Source organism: Hyla sarda, chromosome 7, assembly GCF_029499605.1.
Source record: "Hyla sarda isolate aHylSar1 chromosome 7, aHylSar1.hap1, whole genome shotgun sequence".
Classification (NCBI taxonomy): Eukaryota; Metazoa; Chordata; class Amphibia; order Anura; family Hylidae; genus Hyla; species Hyla sarda.
Window position 1 is genome coordinate 199,825,191 of NC_079195.1, and position 24,836 is coordinate 199,850,026.

General features: G+C 42.6%; 1 protein-coding gene across 3 annotated transcripts in view; it reads left to right on the plus strand.

Moving 5' to 3' along the window:
• Positions 1-23,557, plus strand: part of DHCR24 (24-dehydrocholesterol reductase) — a 37,401-nt gene extending 13,844 nt beyond the window's left edge. The window contains exons 1-10 of one of the 3 annotated variants that reach the window (XM_056532139.1): positions 1,497-1,588; positions 1,975-2,219; positions 9,810-9,965; positions 10,577-10,682; positions 11,787-11,905; positions 12,002-12,265; positions 14,608-14,751; positions 16,369-16,566; positions 17,970-18,148; positions 21,321-23,557. In XM_056532139.1, the coding sequence (XP_056388114.1) occupies positions 1,989-2,219; positions 9,810-9,965; positions 10,577-10,682; positions 11,787-11,905; positions 12,002-12,265; positions 14,608-14,751; positions 16,369-16,566; positions 17,970-18,148; positions 21,321-21,474 (1,551 nt within the window). In that variant the 5' untranslated portion in view covers positions 1,497-1,588; positions 1,975-1,988 and the 3' untranslated portion in view covers positions 21,475-23,557. Of the gene's footprint in view, positions 1-1,496; positions 1,589-1,616; positions 1,732-1,974; positions 2,220-9,809; positions 9,966-10,576; positions 10,683-11,786; positions 11,906-12,001; positions 12,266-14,607; positions 14,752-16,368; positions 16,567-17,969; positions 18,149-21,320 lie in introns of those variants that run through there. The other 2 variants (XM_056532138.1, XM_056532140.1) reach the window with 2 other exon arrangements.
• The last annotated feature ends 1,279 nt before the right edge of the window (positions 23,558-24,836 follow it).

A 24,836-nucleotide genomic window follows, 5' to 3' on the forward strand; every position in this document is an offset into this window, starting at 1 on the left:
GCCATATATACTATAATAAAGACAGCCATGGTGCCCCTTTAACACACATCTTGATGTTTGACACTGTTAAAGTGGGTACTGTGGCTTTTATTATGGGACATCTGTCTGACACTATAAGGGGACACTGAGGCTTAGGGTGCTTTCACATGACGATTTTGCTTTAGGTTGCAGTATACGTTTTCAATTTGAAAAGCGTATGCAACAGTATAGAAAAACATATACATTCACCTACCATACAAAAACTTACACAACTAGATGTATCCAGTTGGGTAAGTTTTTGTACGTGTACAGGTTTTTTTTTTCCGTGCACAAAACCGTAGTCTACCACAGTTTTGTGCGCGGTTCTGTACTGTTTTTTACATTTTACTCCACAGACACCTGGGACTCCTGCAGTTCTGCTATACTACTACTACTACTCCCATCGTGAGTCAGAGTCTGTTTCATGTTGAGGGTAGTAGTATAGGGGCTGAGGGATTGAACGCATTGGGTTTCACTTCTCAGACCCGCTGCTATCATAAGTTATTAACCAGGGAGTGGGCCGCTCCCCAGTGATGTATATTTCACATTCACAACTTCATATTCAAATACCCCACCGGGAGCCCTGAATGGTCAGCACCGAGTGACCATTCACTGCTCTCAGCAGGGTTTTAAAAATTCTACAGTGCGGCTCAGGGTTTTTCATATAACCGGCCATGGTGGAAGTTATAAATTTGAAATATACATCGCTGGGGAGCGGAGCAGAGCGGTGCGGCGCAGCGTGCCGCCAGCTCCCCTGGTTAATAACTTATAATTGTAGCGGGTCTCAGAAGTGAAACATAATTCGATCAATCCCTCAGCCCCTGTACTACAACAGGTTCCATGATAGGAGTAGTAGTACCAATGCTACTGTAGTCTCCCCAGCCGCCCGCAGACTCCCGCAGCTGTGAAGAACTACTACTCCCATCATGGAAACAAGTCTGTTTGATGATGGGAGTTGTTGTAACCCTCGGCTGCAGGGGTCTGTGGGCGACTGTGGAATTACTTTTTAACAGATATAAAAACTATATATGGTTTTGATAATGCACAAATTTGCATACGGTTGTGTCAGTTTTTTGTTTCCCGTTTTGTTTTTGTTTTTTTGGGGGGGGGCGTAACTGATACAAAAACGTATTGCAAAATCGTGATGTGAATGTAGCCTTACACTTTTTTTTAGATGCACTGAAAATATGACATGTGGGCGGAGGGGGGGTTTCATAATATCACTTTCAAGATGTTGCAGCAGGACATGTCAGGTTTTCAATCATTTTATTGCAATTAACAAAAAAAAAAGTCAGACTGAGTAAACAAAAGAAAACACGTGACCTGTATCACAATACAATATACAGGATATAAGTATCATAAGGCAGCGCTATTACGTGATCACGTGCCTGCCAGCCGTGCGCTGTACGTTACACACCAGTCACCGCGGCAACAAGGTAGCCCCGCCCCTCTACTCGCGGATTGGTCCGCTCCCTCATAGCGCCGCTTTCCATTCTGTTCCGATGCTGAGCTCAGCATCTGATTGGCCATAGCCTAGAAACGCGCCATCTGAGCTCAGCCTGATCGACCTGTGAGGCAGCCAATCAACGCGGCGGATGGGAGGGGTTCACAACACTGGGGGCGGGGCTTAGTTTGACAGCTGAGCGTGTGGCAGGGAAGCGAGAGAGAGGAGGGTAGTGGGAGGCAGGTGCGGGGAGAGGAGGCTGCTGTGAGGTATGGCGGCTATTAATATTATTATTATTATTGTGTATTCATTTTATACTATATTATATATTATATTACTTATATTTTGTATCTGTGTGACTGCTTTCCTAGAATGTATAGCAGTATTTACCAATCACTGTGCCTCCAGCTGTTGCATAACTACAAATCCCACAATGCCCAGCTGGAGGACGTTGTACGTTATTGTTGTTGCGCCATTATGGTATAGGTCATTGTTCACATTGTGATTTGCAGGTTCTTCTGATACAATGGATGTGATCCTGTACCTGGCGGGGGCGCTGGTCCTGTTACTGCTGTGGATCAGGGCCAAGGGCTTCGAGTACGTCATAGTCCACCACAGATGGGTGTTCGTCTGCCTCTTCTTGCTCCCCCTCTCGGTGGTGTTCGATGTGTATTATTACGTCAGGGCCTGGCTGGTGTTCAAGATGTGCAGCGCGCCAAAGCAGCATGACCGCCGGGTGAAAGAGATTCAAGAGCAGGTAAAAGATTATTTTTTGGTACTATTTTCCCAACCAGTGTGCCTCCAGCTGTTGCAAAACTACAACTCCCAGCATGCCCCGACAGCCTTTAGCTGTCCGGGCATGCTGGGTGTTGTAGTTTTGCAACTGCTGGAGGCATACTGGTTGGGAAACTGTATGGGGGGGGGGGGGGCTCCTGACATCCACCCGGCGAGATCTAAACTTTACGCATGTCTGGACACCACGACAAAAGCTTATTCAAATGACGCTTTAAAGGGGTACTCCCATGGAAAACTTTTTTTTATTTTTTTTTAATCAACTGGTGCCAGAAAGTTAAACAGATTTGTAAATCACTTCTATTAAAAAATCTTAATCCTTACAGTACTTTTTAGGGGCTGTATACTAAAGAGAAATCCAAAAAGAAATGCATTTCCTGTGATGTCCTGACCACAGTGCTCTCTGCTGACCTCTGCTGTCCATTTTAGCAACTGTACAGAGTAAGTGCAAATCCCCATAGCAAACCTCTCCTGCTCTGGACAGTTCCTGACATGGACACGGGTGTCAGCAGAGAGCACTGTGGGCAGACAGAAAATAAATTTAAAGAGAAAAAAACTTCCTGTGGAGCATACAGCAGCTGATAAGTACTGAAAGGTAACGTTCTGGCACCGTTTAACGTTCTGGCACCAGTTGATTGAAAAAAAAAATGTACCCCTTTAAGCTTTCAGAAATGTCGTGCCCAGCCTTACACCCTTTATTCGGCTCATTTATTTAGTTGGGTGCAACTTTTTGATGCTCCCATAGAAATGAATGGAGCTCATGTTGTCTGCAGCACATTCTGGGGCCCTTTCTGGTAATCTGAGGGGGGGGGGGGGTGTTGGGGGTCAGGCACGTATCTTCTAGCCTGTGGATCGCGACTGAGGCCGGCTGTCATACACAGACAAGCACCCGGCACGACTGTCAGGAGTGTACACTTAAAAGAGAACGCCAGAATATAAAAATTGTCCCCCATACTGCCGGCAGTAAAAAAATAAAGATGAACATACCTTCCTCCGCTCCCCCGGGGCCTCCAGTAACCGGCTCCGGTCTCCTCCTCGATCCTCTTCCTGGTTGCCGGTGGTTGTCGAGTTATACTGCACTCAGCCAATAACCGGCCGCAGCGAAGTCCCGACTCGACTGGTGATAGGCTGAGCGGCAGTGTGAGAACGCTTCAGGACACACAATTCTTCACTACACCGGCATCTGCTGCCGGGGCCAAAAACGTCACACTGCCGCTCAGCCTATGGCCGGCCGAGTCGGGACTTCGCTGCGGCCGGTGATTGGCTTAGCGCAGTATGACTCGCCGACCACCGGCAACCAGGAAGAGGATCGCGGAGGAGACCGGAGCCGGTTACCGGAGGCCCCGGGGGAGCGGAGGAAGGTATGTACATCTTTATTTTTTTACTGCCGGTAGTATGGGGTACAATTTTTATATTCTGGAGTTCTCCTTTTAGGCCCCTTTCATACTGATGGCTGTCACGCCCCTTCCCATACACTTGCATTGAGGGGGCGGGACATGAGGTCATGAGGGAGCGGGGCTATGACGTCACAAGCTCCTGGCGACGGCTCCAGTGTTCGGAACAGTTTGTTCAAAACGCTGAGAGGCGGCATACCCCTTTAACAGACTTTATTTTTGATGGGACACAACGGGTCCTGACAAATCCCATTTACTATTATGGGGTCCGTCGTGCACCGTTGTTTTTGACGAGAGTAGCGGGAGGAAGAAATGTCGCATTATGTATTTTTTCCTTCCGCTATCCTCCCCGGGTTCTCCGAAGGACGTCATACGGTCGTGTCACAATGGCAGTATGAAAGAAGCCTTACCCTGTAGATGTCACAGTCAGTGTGACGGCCGCATCTACAGTGCTGAAAGGGGGGTGGGGGCTTTCCCTGTCACCCATCAGATACCCCATGATGCGACGGCAGTGTCTGATGGTTGCCAACTATCACGGCCTCTGAGCCTGCCAGCTGCTATAGCCTGTGGCTGCCAAATAAAAACAAAATAAAAGTACAGCTCATTTTGCAAATAAACTCTAACACAAATCAGTCGTCCGTAAAATAAAAATGTTATGACTGTCAGCATATGGCAACACAAAAAAGTACATTCATAAAAAACTTTGTTGTGAAAAGAAAGAAACATAAAAATGGGTATCACTATAGTTGTACTGCAAAAAGAGGAGTGCTATCAGACAGGAGAGAGCACAGAGGAGTGCTATCAGACAGGAGAGAGCACAGAGGAGTGCTATCAGACAGGAGAGAGAACAGAGGAGTGCTATCAGAGGAGAGAGCACAGAGGAGTGCTATCAGACAGGAGAGACACATAGGAGTACTATCAGACAGTAGAGAGCACAGAGGAGTCCTATCAGACAGGAGAGAGCACAGAGGAGTCCTATCAGACAGGAGAGAGCACAGAGGAGTCCTATCAGATGGGTGAGAGCACAGAGGAGTGCTATCAGACAAAAGAGAATACAGAGGAGTGCTATCAGACAGGAGAGACACATAGGAGTACTATCAGACACGAGAGAGCACAGAGGAGTCCTATCAGACACGAGAGAGCACAGAGGAGTCCTATCAGACAGAATAGAGCACAGAGGAGACCTATCAGACAGGAGAGAGTACAGAGGAGTACTATCAGACAGGAGAGAGCACAGTGGAGTCCTATCAGACAGAATAGAGCACAGAGGAGACCAGTCAGACAGGAGAGAGCACAGAGGAGTCCTATCAGACAGGAGAGAGCACAGTGGAGTCCTATCAGACAGAATAGAGCACAGAGGAGACCAATCAGACAGAATACAGCACAGAGGAGACCTATCGGACAGGAGAGAGCACAGAGGAGTCCTATCAGACAGGAGAGAGCACAGAGGAGTCCTATCAGATGGGTGAGAGCACAGAGGAGTGCTATCAGACAAAAGAGAATACAGAGGAGTGCTATCAGACAGGAGAGACACATAGGAGTACTATCAGACAGGAGAGAGCACAGAGGAGTCCTATCAGACAGGAGAGAGCACAGAGGAGTCCTATCAGACAGAATAGAGCACAGAGGAGACCAGTCAGACAGGAGAGAACAGAGGAGTCCTATCAGACAGGAGAGAGCACAGTGGAGTCCTATCAGACAGAATAGAGCACAGAGGAGACCAGTCAGACAGGAGAGAGCACAGAGGAGTCTTATCAGACAGGAGAGAGCACAGAGGAGTCTTATCAGACAGGAGAGAGCACAGAGGAGTCTTATCAGACAGGAGAGAGCACAGAGGAGTGCTATCAGACACAGGAGTGCTAGCCTACCCTCACTTACTAGACTTTGTTCATGCCTGTGCTTCCTCTTGCCGTGATTTTATAAGCCATGATTTATTTAAAAAGGAAATAAACATTTCTTATGAAGTATATTAGAAAGGTTAATGTTTTGCCAAGATACAGCATATCAAATGTTTTTGTATCTGACAGTGACCATTTAACAGGTTTCTAAATCCTATTGTGAATTCTATTGAGGGGTGAAGTTTTTCACACCCTCCTACATTATAAAAGTAGAAGGAAACTTATAGAATGATGCCAACATAAAGAAGACGTATTGTAAATGTGAATTATTAGCTAATTTATGTGGAATTAATCTTTCTTTAAAGCTGTAAATGTAAAACATTTTTAAATGCTAATTTTTCTAATATTTTTGCCAAGTTTTGGAATTTTTCGCAAATGATAGCTGAACATATTGAGCAAAATTTTCCATTAACATAAAGTACAATGTGTCACAAATAGGGATGTCCCAATACCGATATTGGGACTGATAGTGGACATTTGCACGAGTACAAGTATGTCCCCAATACCTAATCCGATACTTGGCAGCGGGACTCCCCCTGGCAGGTATCACGGAGGTGCGGTCAGCTGCCTGCACTCCCGCTCAGATCAACTCCTAGAGGTTGCTGGGCATAAATTTACCCCCTGCGTCCGGTCCCGAGCAATGAAGCGCGCCCAGCAGCTGAGCCCGTGGCATAGCTGGGACCTGCACTAACCCTTTAGATGCCGCAATCAAAGTTAATCACGGCATCTAAAACTCCTGAGATTAACTGCCGGTTACCTCAGGGATGCTGATCGGGATTACTGCGGTGTAATCGCGGTGTCCCGATCAGCTGAGAGGACGGCCAGAGGTCCCTTACCGTGCTCCATGCCATCCGAACACCGCTCCTTTACTGCAGCCATCCATGGCAGGCCGAAGTAAAGGAGCGCCAATAACACTGATCCATGCTATGCTATGGCATAGCATTGATCAGTGTATGCAATACAGATTCCCCTTTGGCAACAAAAAAAATAGTGAAATAAAAAAAAAAATTAATAATAAATGTGAATTAACCCCTTCCCTAATAAAAATTAATGAATCTATCCCTTTTCAAAAAGTTAAATATATATATTCCGTTTCTATGCAGTGCATTTTTTGGTAAAAGTGACACCTTCTCTTTATTCTGTAGATCCATACGGTTAAAATTATACCCTACTTATATAGGTTTTATTTTGTCGTGCTTCTGAAAAAAAATCATAACTACATGCAGAAAAATTTATACGTTGAGAATTCTCATATTCTGACCCCTATAACATTTTTATTTTTCCGTGTACGGGCCGGTATGAGGGCTAATTTTTTGCGCCGTGTTCTGAAGTTTTTATCGGTACTATATTTGTATTGATCGGACTTTTTGATCGCTTTTTATTCATTTTTTTCATTATATAAAAAGTGACCAAAAAAACGCAAATTTGGACCTTGGAATTTTTTTGCACGTACGCCATTGACCGTGCGGTTTAATTAACGATATATTTTTATAGTTCGGACATTTCCGCACGCGGCGATACAATTATTTATGGGAAAAGGGGGGTGATTCAAACTTTTATTAGGGAAGGGGTTAAATAACCTTTATTAACTTTTTTTTCCACTTTTTTTTTTTTTTTTTTGCAGTGTTATAGCTCCCATAGGAGACTATACCACTGCACACACTGATCTTTTACCCTGATCCCTGCAAAGCCATAGCTTTGCACGGATCAGCATAATAGGGGGTTGATTGCTCAAGCCTGTAGCTCAGGCTTGGAGCAATCAAAGCCGATTGGACGCGATGGAGTAAGGTAAGGGGGCCTCCGCTCGCGTCCTAGGGGATCAGGACATCGTCATTTTATCGCGATAGTCCCGATCAGCCCGACTTAGCTGCCGGGAAGCTTTTACTTTCGTTTTTGACGTGGCGATCAACTTTGATCGCCGCGTCTGAAGGGTTATTAGCGTGCGGCACAACGATCGGTGCTGCACGCTAGTAGCCCAGGGTCCCGGCTATCATAAGCTGCCGGGACCGACCCGGTATGGCGCGGGGCCACGGCGTGACCCCGTTTTAAGCACCGGGCGCAGGGCGTCCTGAAGAGGTTAAGAGTTTCCCCTATCCTCCACTCGTTACCTGTATTAATGGCACCTGTTTGAACTTTTCAGTATAAAATCACCTGTCCACAACCTCAGTCACACTCCAAACTCCACTATGGCCAAGACCAAAGAGTCTACACCAAAAACAAAATTGTAGACCTGCACTAGGCTGGGAAGACTGAATCTGCAATTATCAAGCAGCTTGGTGGAAGACATACAAGACCACTGATAATCTCCATGCAAGATCTCACACTGTAGTGTCAAAATGACCACAAAAATCCCAGAACCACACAGATGGACCTAGTAAATGACCTGTAGAGAGCTGGGACCAAAGTAACAAAAGCTACCATCAGTAACACACTGCGCCGCCAGGGACTCAAATCATGCAGTGCCAGACGTGTCCCCCTGCTAAAGCCAGTACATGTCCGGGCCCATCGGAAGTTTGCTAGAGAGCATTTGGATGATCCAGAAGAGGATTAGGAGAATGTCATATGGTCAGATGAAATCAAAGTAGAACTTTTTGTTAAAAACTCAACTCGTCGTGTTTGAAGGAGAAAGAATGCTGAGTTGCATCCAAAGAACAGTTTACCTACTGTGAAGCATGGGGGTGGTAACATCATGCTTTGGGGCTGTTTTTCTGCTAAGGGACCTGGACAACTGATCCGTGTAGAGGAAAGAATGAATGGGGCCATGTATTGTGAGATTTTGAGTGAAAAACCCTTCCATCAGCAAGGGCATTGAAGATGAAACGTGGCTGGGTCTTTCAGCATGACAATGATCCCAAAAACACCACCCGGGCAATGGAGGGGCTTCATAAGAAGCATTTCAAGGTCCTGGAGTGGCCTAGCCAGTCTCCAGATCTCATGGAGATCTGCATGGAGGAATGGGCCAAAATACCAGCAACAGTGTGTGAAAACCTTGTGAAGACTTACAGAAAACGTTTGACCTCTGTCAATTTTTCTCTTCCGTCCACGCCCAGGGAGATTAGCTACAGTTCCATGGGTTGCAAACTTCTTGATAATGTTGCGTACTGTGGACAAAGGCAAATCTAGATCTCTGGAGATGGACTTGTAACCTTGAGATTGTTGATATTTTTCCACAATTTTGGTTTTCAAGTCCTCATACAGATCTCTTCTCCTCTTTCTGTTGTCCATGCTTAATGTGGCACACACAGACAAACAATGCAAAGACTAAGGGAACTTCTCTCCTTTTTCATCTGCTTTCAGGTGTGATTTTTATATTGCCCACTCCTGTTACTTGCCCAAGGTGAGTTTAAAGGAGCATCACATGCTTGAAACAATCTTATTTATCCACAATTTTGAAAGGGTGCCAATAATTTTGTCCAGACCATTTTTGGAGTTTGGTGACATTATGTCCAATATTCCTTTTCCCTCTCTCTCTTTTTGGTTTAGTTCCAATAAACACAAAGGGAATAAACATGTGTATAGCAAAACATGTGTTACTGCAATCCTTTTCTGTGAGAAATACTTAATTTCCTTGAAAAATTTGAGGATTTCAAGGGTGCCAACATTTACGGCTATCACTGTATATATTGTTTAATATAATAAAGCCCTTTCTGTTATAAAAACTAGAAAAAAAAACTTTTTTTCCCATTAAAGAAAAAAAAAACCCTGTCACATGACATTGAAAAAAAGTATTGGTAATTGGTATCGATCGGTAAGTACTTTAAAAAAAAAGTATCGGTACTTGTACTCGGTCTTAAAAAAAATGGTATCGGGACATCCCTAATCATAAATATACTGTATAAATAATAATAGTTGCTGCTTTTATGCCTTATCTGTTATAAATAGTAGAGATGAGCGAACTTACAGTAAATTTGATTCGTCACGAACTTCTCGGCTCGGCGGTTGATGAATTATCCTGCATAAATTAGTTCAGCCTTCAGGTGCTCCGGGGGGCTGGAAAAGGTGGATACAGTCCTAGGAAAGAGTCTCCTGGGACTGTATCCACCTTTTCCAGCCCACAGGAGCACCTGAAAGCTGAACTAATTTATGCAGGAAAAGTCATCAACTGCCGAGCCGAGAAGTTCGTGACGAATCGAACTTACTGTAAGTTCGCTCATCTCTAATAAATAGCATTGAGTTACTGTATTATCACTATTGTACTAGTATACCGTTGGTAATGTGTAATGTACATGACATTATAACATTATTCCTTCACTGTTTTCCCAGGTGCGTCGCTGGAAGGCAGATGGAGGTAAAAACTTCATGTGCACTGGGAGGCCAGGCTGGTTAACTGTATCCCTGCGTGTCGGGAAGTACAAGAACACACACAAAAACATCATGATCAACCTTATGGACATCTTAGAGGTCGACACTAAGAGACAGGTATTTTTTATTATTATTTTTTCCAGTCAAACTTTTGGTGGTGTTTGGCAGGAAATACAGTGACCCCCCGACCTACGATGGCCCCGACATATGATGAAATCGACATACGATTCTTTTTTATGTCGGGGCCATCGCATTAAGTGCTGTCCGGCAGTGCCAAATGCTTAAGCTGCTGCCGGATAGCAGCTTAATGTTCCCCGGGTGGTGCGGTAAGTATTACTTACCCCTCCACGATGCTCCGGGGGGCCCTCCGGGTCCAGCGCTGGTCTTCCGGTGTCTTCTTGACCCTCTCCGATGACGTCAATACGCTGCTGCGCACGTCATCCAATAGGAACGGCGTACGCAGCGGCGTAATGACGTCGCTACGCAGGCCCAGTAAGGCCTTGCGGAAGACAGCGGAGGACCGGAGAAGACCAGGAGAGCCCAGCGGAGGCCGGGGTCACCATCGGGACCGGCGGGGACAGGTGAAACAGCTTCCTATACTTTACATTGCACGAATCCCTCAACATACGATGGATTCGACAAACGATGGCTCGTTTGGAACGAATTACCATCGTATGTTGAGGGACCACTGTAAATGATTACTATAATATGTCATGCCTGTTTATTAGGTTGTACGTGTGGAACCTTTGGTGAATATGGGACAGGTGACGGCCCTTCTTAATTCTATCGGCTGGACTCTTCCAGTACTTCCGGAGCTTGATGACCTGACAGTCGGTAAGAGAAAATTTACAAAGACAAAAAAAACGTATTCTTTATTTTTGAAAATATAGGGGGAGATTTATCAAAACCAGTGCAGAGGAAAAGTTGCCCAGTTGCCCATAGCAACCAATCAGCTTGCTTCTTTCATTTTCATGAAGGCCTGTGAAAAATGAAAGAAGCGATCTGATTGGTTGCTATGGGCAACTGGACAACTTTTCCTCTGCACAGGTTTTGATAAATCTCCCCCATAGACGTTGGGCGGTAAAAGTAAACTGTTTTCTCTATGTGATAGAAACTGGAGGTGAAGTCATCATGAAGACCTAGCAATAACTCCTTATTTAAAAGGGGTACTCCGGTAGAATTATTTTTTTTTTTTAATCAACTGGTGCCAGAAAGTTAAACAGATTTGTAAATTACTTCTATTTAAAAATCTTAATCCTTCCAGTACTTATCAGCTGCTGTATGCTCCAGAGGAAGTTCTTTTCTTTTTGAATTTCTTTTCTGTCTGACCACAGTGCTCTCTGCTGACTCCTCTGTCCGTGTCAGGAACTGTCCAGAGAAGGAAAAGGTTTCCTAGGGGGATTTTCTCCTACTCTGGACAGTTCCTGACATGGACAGAGGTGTCAGCAGAGAGCACTGTGGTCACACACACAAAAAAAAATAAGAAATTCAAAAAGAAAAGAACTTCCTGTGGAGCATACAGCGGCTGATAAGTACTGAAAGGATTAAGATGTTTAAATAGAAGTAATTTATTAAACTGTTTAACTTACTGGCACCAGATTGATTTAAAAAAATAAAGAAAATAAATACAATTATATATTTATATATATATATATATATATATATATATATATATATATAACAATAGGTAATTTTTGGGATGACACATTTAATGAAAACAACCACTTTCCATCCTCTATCCCAGTGTTTGCCAACCAGTGTGCCTCCAGCTGTTGCAAAACTACAACTCTCAGCATGTCCGGACAGCCGAAGGCCTTCGGCTGTCCGGACATGCTGAGAGTTGTAGTTTTGCAACAGCTGGAGGCACACTGGTTGGCAAACACTGCTCTACAGATACACAGACCAGCTTATCATAAAATATTGTATTTTCCGGTGTAGGCGGTCTGATTATGGGAACAGGAATCGAATCATCATCCCATAACTTTGGACTCTTTCAACACATCTGCTTGGCCTACGAACTTGTCGTTGCCGATGGCAGCCTTGTCCGGTGTACACCGGTAAGAATAAAACCTATGGCTTTCCTATATATTTTTGAGCGTATCATTTTATGTGTATTTCACCTCTTTACACATTTGCGCTGTCATTGTTTACAGACAGAAAATTCTGACCTCTTCTATGCCGTCCCTTGGTCCTGTGGAACCCTGGGATTTTTGGTGGCTGCAGAAATCAAGATTGTCCCAGCTAAGAAGTATGTGAAGCTACAATACACCCCTGTGCGGGGCCTGGAGAAGATCTGCGAGAGGTTTTCAAGAGAATCCAAGAATAAACAGAATTATTTTGTTGAAGGTTTGTCCTACTCTCTGGATGAGGCTGTAATAATGACAGGAGTCCTGACCGATGAGGCGCAGCCGGACCAAGTACGTGATTCTGTGTATTTTCTCGATATTTGCTTCTTCTGGTTCTTGGTACAGCGAAAAAAGAATAAAAAACTTGTGTGTGGTGTCAAAAAGTATATTGTAGTAACTTACTAATTTAATGTTATTATGCATAGCGCACATATCTTCCATATGAGGCTGGGTTCACACTACGATTTGAACTACGGCTCCCGTATACGGCTGGGAGGAGGGGTGGGCGGGGCTGAATTGCGGCGCCCGCACTCAGCCGTATTCGGGAACCGTATTTAATGTATGTCTATGAGCCGACCGGACTGAACCGCAGCCTCCGGTCGGCTGCTTTTTCGGCCGTATGCGGTTTCCCGACTGCAGGCAAAAACGTGGTCGACCTAGTTTTTGCCTGCGGTCGGGAAACCGCATACGGCCGAAAAAGCAGCCGACCGGAGGCTGCGGTTCAGTCCGGTCGGCTCATAGACATACATTAAATACGGTTCCCGAATACGGCTGAGTGCGGGCGCCGCGATTAAGCCCCGCCCACCCCTCCTCCCAGCCGTATACGGGAACTGTAGTTCAAACCCAGCCTGAATTGAGCTGTCTGGCTTGTAGCTGTCACATTACTCCACACTCTCTGAAGGCAGTGCTCCTGTTCCTGCTTCCGTTTCCCCATTCTGTCTGCTCAGGAAAATACCATTGATGTAAAGAGGGGAGCTCTTATTAATGCCATAAGATTTTAAAGGAGTACTCCACTGTAAGACTTTTTATTTTCTATATTTTTTTTTAAATCAACTGGTGCCAGAAAGTTAAACAGATTTGTAAATTACTTCTATTAATAAATCTTAATTGTTCCAGTACCTATCAGCTGCTGAATGTTCCTCAGGAAGTTCTTTTCTTCTTGAATTTCCTTTCTGCCTGACCACATTGCTCTCTGCTGACACCTCTGTCCATTTTAGGAACTGTCCAGAGTAGAAGCAAATACCCATAGCAAACCTATCCTGCTCCGGACAGTTCCTAAAATGGACAGAGGTGTCAGCAGAGAGCACTGTGGTCAGACAGGAAGGAAATTCAAAAAGAAAAGAACTTCCTGTGGAGCATACAGAAGCTGATAAGTACTGGAAGGATTAAGATTTTTTTATAGAAGTAATTTACAAATCTGTTTAACTTTCTGGCACCAGTTGATTTAAAAATAAAATGTTTACCAGGAAGATTTTCCCAGATAAAACAGCTGAGCCTGTTCTAGGGAAACTACTGTGACTGGGAAAGGCTTCCTGCTGCCTTAGGGTATGTTCACACTATGGAGTGTGAATGGAATCTCTGCTCGCAGAATTCAGTGAGAGGAGATTCAGCCTGGCAGCCGGCGGCGGCGGTAGGACCATGCGGCACTGCGCCGTCACCATTGACGGCTAAGCAGTGCTCGTGGACTTCCGCGCAAAGAATGAACATGTTCTTTCTTTGCACAGAACAATTTCATCGGCGGAATTGTCCGCCGCTGAAATTCCGCAGTGTGAACGGGTCTCGCAGAAGACCCATTCACACAGATGCTACTGTTCACTGTGTGGACTTTTACTCGTGTAATTCCGTGGGGATTCCGCAGTGTGAATATACCCTTAAAGTGTACCTGTCATATCCCCAAAAAAACACACGTGTTGCTCAGTACCTCATCCTGATCATGTACATATCATTTTTATGTGTCTAAGACCTATATTTGTTTCAGAATTACCTTTTATTTACTTACTAATCTTGCTCACTGTCTTTTCAAGTCTTTCAGAAGAAGGGGGTGGGTCCCTCTCTTTCCCTCACTGTGATGACTCCTCCCCCTCCCTCAGTCTGCTCTGACTCGCTGATCTCCAGAGTGAGCCAAATGAAAACTACAACTCCCAGCATGCCCAGACATCCTTTGGCTGACCAGGCATGCTTGGAGTTGTAGTTCTGCAACAGCTGGAGGCAGTGTGGAAAACACTAGGTTAGGGAAAGAACATCTAGATAAATGTGAGTAGAGTGGTTGACCCATCCCAGAAAAACTATTGTTTTGCCAAGATGTACAACAAATAAAAAGTTTTTGTAGCTGACAGTGCCTATTTAAAATCTAATGAGCAGTATATGAACTCCCTCTTTTCACATCATTGGTCTAGTCCAGAGCAGACAGGAGGGGAGGGGGAGCAGGGATGAAGCAGACTGCTTTCAGAGACAGTGACTTGATGTCAAAGCTAGACAGCCTGGCTGATGATGGGAAATCTGTGCAGTATGGCTAATATAGAAATAAATTGCTTTATTATTCATTTTGACACTATATACACAGGTTGATTTTTTTTTCACTGGACAACCACTTCAATCTTTAATAACACTATTATACTTTGATGTATTTAAAGGTGAACAATATTGGACATTATTGGAAACCTTGGTTTTTTCGCCATGTGGAATCATATTTAAAGAATAACCGAAGTGGAACCGAATACATTCCCTTACGCCATTACTACCACAGGCACACGAGGAGTATCTTCTGGGAGCTGCAGGTAGGTTTTCAATATAACAGCTGTAGTAGACTTTGTTATGATTCTATGGACTCCACATACAGGGCAAGTCTGACAATATGACACATTTGAAAATGCTGCAGATTTTCCACAAGGTATTATCTGCAGCATTTCTGTATGTAAACCCACAGCAGCGATTTCACACTAAATTGTGTGGATTTTGGTACAGATTTAATTGCAGATTATGCTCCTATTAAAAAAAATAAAAAATCAGAAAATAACTGGTGTATCTGCAGAAGAAATTGAGATATTGCAGATTTTATTCTTGTGTGTGTGTGAATGAAATTACTGCAGATTTTACACATGAAAATACATTGAAAAAATCTGCACCATATCCATTCCATGTGAAAGTACAGTTTTTTATACTAGCTATATTTTTTTAAGAATTTTTGCTAGTAGTATTTCTAACTTTCCATTTTTATATTTTAAAATAATCCCGAAATCTCACAGTTTTCATTCTGGCCGCTAGGCCTAAAAATAATCCGAAACTTCCTGTTCTGTACGAATCACTTTCCTGCAGTTCCCTCCTTATCCTCACAGTCAGGAGTAGAGTGAAAAGTGACACCAGTAGATAGGTAACAGAGGATCACGCAATAACTGTTTGTCACAGATCAGTCTACCCTCCCTGTATAAGGGTCTCTTAAAAGGTTACAGAGAATGCCCAGTAACATTTCCAACTCGTGTGAATGAGGTGCTGCTGTAAAGCATATGTCTAAATGCTGTTAAATACAAATAGTTACAGATTTGGGAATATATTTTGTATGGGGTATTATTATACACACTGCAAAACAACTAAACATATATAGAAGGATTCTAAAGAGCAGTGCTTCAGGTATAGTGTATTTCTGTACTATCTACCTGCCCATGACTTGCTATCTTATGCTCTGTTTTTTTGTGGTGTAGAAACATTAAAGGGGTACTCCGGTGGAAAACTTTTTTTTTTCTTTCTTTTTAATCAACTGGTGCCAGAAAGTTAAACAGATTTGTAAATGACTTCTATTAAAAAATCTTAATTCTTCCAGTACTTATTAGCTGCTGAATACTACATAGGGAATTATTTTCTTTTTGGAAGTGCTCTCTGCTGACATCATGACCACAGTGCTCTCTGCTGACCTCTCTGTCCATTTTAGGAACTGTCCAGAGCAGCATATGTTTGTTATGGGGATTTTCTCCTACTCTGGACAGTGCTTAAAATGGACAGAGATGTCAGCAGAGAGCCCTGTGCTCGTGATGTCAGCAGAGAGCTCTGTGTTCCAAAAAGAAAAGAATTCCCTCTGTAGTATTCAACAGCTAATAAGTACTGGAAGGATTAAGATTTTTTAATAGAAGTAATTTACAAATCTGTTTAACTTTCTGGCACCAGTTGATAAAAAAAAAAAAAAAAAAAGGTTTTCCACCGGATTACCCCTTTAAACAGCGCCTGTTTAGTGATTTATGATTTTGCTGGATTGGTGCCAGAACGAGGGGCAGAAACTATTGAACCCATGCATAGTTTCCCTAATAATGTTCAGTTTGTAAAGGGGCTTTTATATGGTTATTTGTCTGATTACATGTTGCCATTATTTTCGGCCATTGATACCTTTCTCCCTTTTGCTTTAGGACATCATTCCATTTGGCAATCACCCAGTGTTCCGCTACCTGTTTGGCTGGATGGTGCCACCAAAAATCTCCTTATTAAAGCTCACCCAAGGAGAGACCATCCGAAAGTTGTATGAACAGCATCATGTGGTGCAGGACATGCTCGTTCCAATGAAATGTCTGCAGAAAGCCATCAGTGCCTTCCACAAGGAGATTAACGTACGTCTGCATGTCACATCATTACTTTGAAAAAAATCAGGTTTCTTAAAATGAATGTTATCACCTTCATGCTGCCAGAAGCAAAAGTCATCAGAGCGGTCTCCAGTGACTTCTTCCCATCCCCCCAGCTTTGATTGATAGGTCTCTCCCTGTTTAGTTATATTAAGAGATCTGTCAATTGTGCAGTGGGGTGAGGGGAAGCCTCTAGCATTGCCCTGATGACTTGGGGCTCAGGCACCATGAACGAGATGACAGGTTTCCTCTTAAAGGGTTACTCCACTGGCCAGCGTTCGGAAGTAAATGTTCCAAACGCTGTTTTCGCGCTGCGGGGGTCGGCCACGCCCCTTGTGACGTCATGGTCACGCCCCCTCAATGCAGGTCAATGGGAGGGGGGCATCACGCCCCCTCCCATAGACTTGCATTGAGGGGGCGAGGCCATGATGTCACAATGTGCGTGGCCGACCTTGCAGAAGGAATACAGCGTTCGGAACATTTACTTTCGAATGAATGCTGGCCAGTGGAGTAACCCTTTAAACGTCATTTTAAAGGGCAGCTGTCATGACTTTTGAGCCTAACACCAATATGCTTAAAGGGGTACTCCACTGGTTCCGAACGCTGTGTGCGTGCTGTCGCCCCCTCGCAACGTCACACCACGCCCCCTCAATGCAAGTCTATTGGAGGGGGCGTGACGGCCACCGCAGCGCACACACAGCGTTCGGAACTAAATGTTCCAAACGCTGGCCAGTCGAGTACCCCTTTAAGGGCTTTTAAACTGTAATGCAGCATTACCTTTCCCCCCTTTTTAGCAGGTTTGATGTTCTTAAAAAAAATTGGTATGGCAAAGGATTTACAATAACCCAGAGGCCGTTATTATTATTATTAAATTATTATTTATTTATATATATATATATATATATATATATATATATATACAGCAACAGAACTATTCTTTGTCTATATATATATATATATATATATATATATAAATATTATTATTTTTATATATATATATATATATATATATAATTTTATTATTATTTATATATATATATATATATATATTTTTTTTTTTTTTTTTTTTTCCCCCACAGGAAAGACTGTCTTTTCCTTGATTTTTATCTATCTATGTGTATATATATATATATATGTGTGTGTGTGTGTGTGTGTATATATATATATACCGTGTGTGTGTGTGTATATATGTATATATATATATGTATATATATATATATATATATATAATTATTATTATTATTATTATTATTATATATATATTTTTTTTTATTTTTTTTTTATTAAATCACCCTTCTGCTGGAATACTCCTACAACTTTTTCTCTACATTATTTGTTGGCTCTGAGGTTGGATCCCAGATCGTATTTTCACCTGCACATGCTTTTCACAGGTCTACCCACTTTGGCTTTGCCCTTTCATTCTGCCAAGTCATCCAGGCATGGTACATCCTAAGGGCAATGAAGCAGAGCTCTATGTAGATATTGGGGCCTATGGGGAACCAAGGACAAAACACTTTGATGCCAAAGCTTCTATGCGGCAACTGGAAAAATTTGTCAGAGATGTTCACGGGTAAGTTCTTATACTTGTTGTTTAACACCAATATGTGGTCAGCGTTACATACAGGCTGCTGCGTAATATACCTGTCAGCATGGAGAAGAGGAGGAGGAAGTGCACTGGTTTGAAAACTTCGGCCATGATGTGACTGTTGTCATTCTACCTATATTCTATAACAGTAGTCTCCAAACTGTGGACCTCCAGATGTTGCAAAACCATAACTCCCAGCATGCCCGGACAGCCGTTGGCTGTCCGGGCATGCTGGGAGTTATGGTTTTGCAACATCTGGAGGTCCACAGTTTGGAGACCACTGTTCTCTAAGGCTGCATTCGCACCACCCTTTTGCAATACAGTTCCCGTATCAGGTTTTTTTTTTTTAAACGGATTCCTCAAAACCTGACTAAACTGTATCAAAATGTGTGTAAAAATTTTAAGGGGGTACTTTGGTGAAAACCTTTTTTCTTTTAAATCAACTGGTGGCAGAAAGTTAAACATATTTGTAAATTACTTCTATTAAGAAATCTTAATCCTTCCTGTACTTATTAGCTGCTGAATACTACAGAGGAAATTCTTTTCTTTTTGGAACGCTCTCTGATGACATCACGAGCACAGTTCTCTCTGCTGACGTTATTATAATAATAGTAACGCTTTATTTATTGTTGTCCTTAGTGGGATTTGAACCCAAGTCCCCAGCACTGCAAGGCAGCAGTGCTAACCACTGAGCCACCATGCTTCCCTTAGCATACATCTGCTATGCACGGTTGCTAAAATGGACAGAGATGTCAGCAGACAGCACTGTGCTCGTGATGTCATCAGTGTTCCAAAAAGAAAGGAATTTCCTCTGTAGCATTCAGCAGCTAATAAGTACTGGAAGTATTAAGATTTTTTAATAGAGGTAATTTACAAATATGTTTAACTTTCTGCCACCAGTTGATTTAAAAGAAAAAAGGTTTTCACCAGAGTACCCCTTTAACCCGTATACGGTTTGAAAAATGATGTCCGGTTGCATCCATTAAAAAAAATTTAAAAAGGAAACTTTTCTTTCCATTCGGTGTGCACTGCGTGTGCAAACTCAAAAACCGTATTGTTTAAACCGGATGGAACCGTACGCACATACGGTTCTCATTGACTCCCATGTTAAAGGAACTGGATACGTTTTTTCACCCGGACTAAAAACTGTGGTAGGCTACGGTTTTGGGTAAGGGGAAAAAAACTGGACAAAACCGTACAAGACACAAAAAAAGTACACAAGCGGATGCATCGTTTGACATACAGTTTTCAATGGAGAGTCAATGCATATGGTTTTCAGTACGGTTCCGTACGTTTTTTAAATAGAAAACGTATACGGGAACTGTATTGCAAAAACGTGGTGTGAATGCAGCCTAAGATGCATTTTAATAATTCATTTCTATATGGTATTTGATATAAGAGCAGTTTCCTAATAGTAGGGGAACAGTGGCAGAATGCTGTAAACTTATAAGAAAAAAAGTAATAAAAATAAATAAATCTGCATTCACAAACTGAAGTCATTGTTCAATCTAAGTTGACACAGCAGGCAAAGTGCCACATATTATAGATAACAGGGTAAAGGCACCAGAATACTCCTATTTCAAAGCTTAAAAAAAAAAAAATTCCCGTATCCATATTGTTCTCTTTCGGCTGTGTTCACCATTCAGGTTTTTAATTACAATTCTACAAAGCCAGTGAGATATATATACACACAGTCATGGCCGTAAATGTTGGCACCTGTGACATTTTTCTAGAAAATGAAGTATTTCTCACAGAAAAGGATTGCAGTAACACATGTTTTGCTATACACATGTTTATTCCCTTTGTGTGTATTGGAAATAAACCAAAAAAGGAGGAAAAAAAGCAAATTGGACATAATGTCACCAAACTCCAACAATGGGCTGGACAAAATTATTGGCACCCTTTCAAAATTGTGGAAAAATAAGATTGTTTCAAGCATGTGATGCTCCTTTAAACTCACCTGGGGCAAGTAACAGGAGTGGGCAATATAAAAATCACACCTGAAAGCAGATAAAAAGGAGAGAAGTTCACTTAGTCTTTGCATTGTGTGTCTGTGTGTACCACACTAAGCATGGATAACAGAAAGAGGAGAAGAGAACTGTCTGAGGACTTGAGAACCAAAATTGTGGAAAAATATCAACAATCTCAAGGTTACAAGTCCATCTCCAGAGATCTAGATTTGCCTTTGTCCACAGTGCGCAACATTATCAAGAAGTTTGCAACCTATGGCAGTGTAGCCAATCTCCCTGGGCGTGGACGGAAGAGAAAAATTGATGAAAGGTGTCAACGCAGGATAGTCCGGATGGTGGATAAGCAGCCCCAAACAAGTTCCAAAGATATTCAAGCTGTCCTGCAGGCTCAGGGAGCATCAGAGTCAGTGCGAACTATCCGTCAACATTTAAATGAAATGAAACGCTATGGCAGGAGACCCAGGAGGACCCCACTGCTGACACAGAGACATAAAAAAGCAAGACTACATTTTGCCAAAATGAACTTGAGTAAACCAAAATCCTTCTGGGAAAACGTCTTGTGGACAGATGAGACCAAGACAGAGCTTTTTGGTAAAGCCCATCATTCTACTGTTTACCGAAAATGGAATGAGGCCTACAAAGAAAATAACACAGCACCTACAGTGAAATATGGTGGAGGTTCAATGATGTTTTGGGGTTGTTTTTCTGCCTCTGGCACTGGGTGCCTTGAGTGTGTACAATTATAGGAAGAGACTGATTTCAGTTATTTTTTCCATAGGGTGTGCAGCAAAATATTAAGTTAAGGGTGCCAATAATTTTGTCCAGACCATTTTTGGAGTTTGGTGACTTTATGTCCAATTAGCTTTTTTTCCTAATTTTTTTGGTTTAGTTCCAATACACACAAAGGGTATTGGAACACCAGACACAATTTTAATTCCTGCACCACATTACTAAGGTAGTGCAGTTTTTTTAAATTATTATTATTATTTATATTGTATTGCATTTACTATGTGAAAGAAAAAACATCTTTCAAGGTGTTATCCCAAACACTGGACTGGAAGAGATGTCCACAAATTATCAGTATACTGAAAAACAGGGAAAATACACTCATACAATCAGCTGTACAGGAAAATCTTTAATGTAGATTTTTTTTTCCTGTTATGACTTTGTGTTTTTTCTCCGTTCAGTTTTCAGATGCTTTATGCAGATTGTTATATGAGCCGAGAAGAATTCTGGGAGATGTTTGATGGATCCTTGTATCAAAAGTTGCGACAGAAGCTCGGCTGCAAGAACGCTTTTCCAGAAGTGTATGATAAAATTTGCAAAGCTGCCCGGCACTGAGAGCCAAAGACATATTTGTGATACAACTTAATTTTTTTTTTACAAAAAAAAAATAAAAAAAAAATGAGACTCCAAGCCTTTGTCACATCCATCAGCTGAAGGACCGTGCGTTTTGTAACAACCCTTTAACTACTGTGCCTCAACATCACTGCATTTTCTAAGATTAACATTGCAAATTTAAGTTATTCTCTACAACGGTGTTTGGTACGGCTTCCATATGTCACCATAAAGCCCATAAGTTCACATAAAGCCCAGTTTAACCTATGGAGAGCTAATCACATGCCGGGTCACATGTCATTGTGGATCAGTCTCTCGCCAAGACTTCCCTATGCACCCAAGAGGCCATTTCTCGCTTCCACAATACCGCTGTTCTCCATCTGAGAATGTTTTGTTGTTGAATGTGATTCTTGGTTATGAAGACCAAATGTCTGTGGAAACCCGAAGAGCTGTTTTCTGATAAAATTCAAAAGCTTCCAAAGTTTGTATATTTGGATAAACATGCCATCCGGCACAAATCTTTGTCAGTGACTTTTAAGTGTCTAATTTCTCATGTTTTCAAAAATATAACTGAGTGAAACTATCTGTGAGCGCCTTTATAAAATGCACATGAGCAATTGAAATGGGTACCCTTCCCCTAGACATCTCATCCCCTATCCAAAGGATAGGGGACAAGATGTCTGATCGCGGGGGTCCAGCTGCTGGGCCCGCGATCTCCCTGCTGCACCCGGCGATCGTTTGGAGCGTTGGGTGCAGCTGCTGGGGCTCGTGACATCACGGCCACGCCCGCTTGTGACTTTGCGGCCACGCCCCCTCAGTACCCCATTAGGGTCTATTAGCACGTACAGTATTCTGAGGCAGATTTATGCGCAGGATTTCAAGCTGTGTTCAGTCATTGAATTTACATTGAAATCTGCAGCAGAAAATCCTGGGATCAAATCTGCGCAGAATACTGTACGTGTGACTAGACCCTTAATGTGTTGTTGGGCATGGTGTCTGGTGCTGGTCTATTGGCACTGTAGGGTGATTGTTTTAGCCCTTTTGCCATGTTGCTGGCACAAACATGTTGGGTGTGAATATATAACTATAGTATTGGTCTTTACACGTGGATGTGATTATTGGATGGTTGGTGATGGAGCCCAGTGCGGGACCATTTTTTTAATCCCATTCCTGTCCCTGCCCAATAAATTTCTGACCATTACCGCCCACACCTGCAATCTGTTCGTTCCACTCCCACAACATTTGTGTCCAATGCTGCCCACAACATGTGTGTCCAATCCCGCCCGCTCCATTTATGCAAATATTAGGGCCACCATAGAAAAGCTAGGTGAGAATATATGGCCCAGATTTTCCATGCTCCTGAATGCCATATCTGCTTATAGCTGAATCACTTTATATGACGTAGAAGTGAATGGAGGGGGCGTGGTGGCCACATTGACAGTCATCAGGCACGGAGTGGAGTTAGCTCCATGCATCGAATGATTTGGTGTCGCGCTGGAGATCGCGGGGGTCCCCGGCGGCGGGAGCCCCGCGATCTAACATCTTATCCCCTATCCTTTGCGACGGAATACCCCTTTAAGTGTTTCAGTTCAAAGACATGCTACTATGTACATCACAAGCCACTGTTCTCCAAACTATGGACCTCCAGATAGCTGTTGGCTGCGCAGGCATGCTGGGAGTTAAAGGTTTGCAACATCTGAAGGTCCACAGTTTTGAGTCCACTACTTAAAGCCTACTTCCAAATGGGATAGATATACTGCATGCTTTAAGAGGCAGAACTGTGTGCAGAAAATCTGCAGCATATAACAGTACCAAATTACACACTTCAGGAAACATTTGCCTGGAAATACCCAATGAAATAGTGTGAAATACATTATTATTTCTCTGTTGATGGCAGAAATCTTTTTTTTCTATCTATAAAGGTTTATGGGGAGGGGCAGAGCCACAATTTTTTGAACCAAAAAAAACGCCATACTCGAAACTGACACAACCAGAAATCTCCATTTAAGGGTAAAGAAACGATTCATATTTTCCTGTTGACTTCCAGATAACATCTTGCTGCAGAGAAAATAGGAATGTCCAGCGCAGATGGTCGTGCAAAGATGAATATTCTTTATTGGATAAAAGCCATAACTGGAGCAAAAGTAACGCGTTTCAGGTGCATTAGCACCCTTAGTCGTACATAGGTAAAACCACAAATGTCTTTGAATTTATATTGGAAATGATGTGGCTCGCAGGGAAGGCAGCAGGTGAATAAAATCAAGCAGCCAACCTTCCTGAGCCCGTGGCTTAACCTTTTACAATCACAAACTTAAAATCAAAGTATAAGACAACAAAAATGTGCAATAACGTGTACATGTGTTAGGGTGAATGTATAAATTATACATGTAGAAAAGTATATGTTAAATATGTTAGATTCACCCAAATAAAACATGAACCGGGGCATCTATGGGTGCGCATTTCTCCCCCTCCATAGCAAATATCTATATGTCATATTGGGAACATCTTTATCTTTTTTCATCCTCCAATGCCTTTAAGCCACATATATATTGCTGACCTGATATTTATACGGAGTGGTGATATTAAAAGCGTTGATCTGTTTGATAATTTTCTCAACTCAAATACTTGTAATCTACATTTTATTACTAATCATTTTTGTCAAACAGTGTCCTATCTTGACCTAACTCTGATGGGTGACATAGATTGCAAAAGGATTTTTTCTACAACCTATCGTAAAGATAGTGCAGTAAATTCCACTTTACATGCACGTTCGTGTCATCCCTCACATGTGGTCAATAATCTCCCCATTGGGGAGGCTATTAGAGCCAGACGCAATTGTACCACTGTCCAAGATTTTTCTATGGAGATGGAGACATTGTCTCGTCATTTACATCACAGAGGGTACCCCCAGTGGTCACTAGACCGCGCTAAAAGAATTGCTGTCTCTAAGTCCAGAGATGATTTACTTAAAATTAAAAAGTTGGATAAAGTCAGCTCTAATGCTATAACTTTTTCTACCCAGTATAGTGCTCAATACTCCCAAATATGTAATATTTTGAAAAAGTACATACCTCTTATTACATCTGATCCTCAATTACAATCTACAATGAGTGCAGGCTTTCGGTGTGTAGCCAAGCGTGCTCCCATCTTGGTCAGACCCTTTCACCTTCCTTGTTTTCTTCCCACAACACGTTATCTTCTACTTGGTTGAAAACAGTGGGGCCATACAAGTGTGGACACACACGATGCGCCTGCTGCAACATCCTGTCTCCCACATCTGTTATTACAGTATGTGGTTGTACGACCAATAGCCTAAAAACACGTATTAGGAAACCTTTATCTGACATTCCCCATTTTAACTCTAG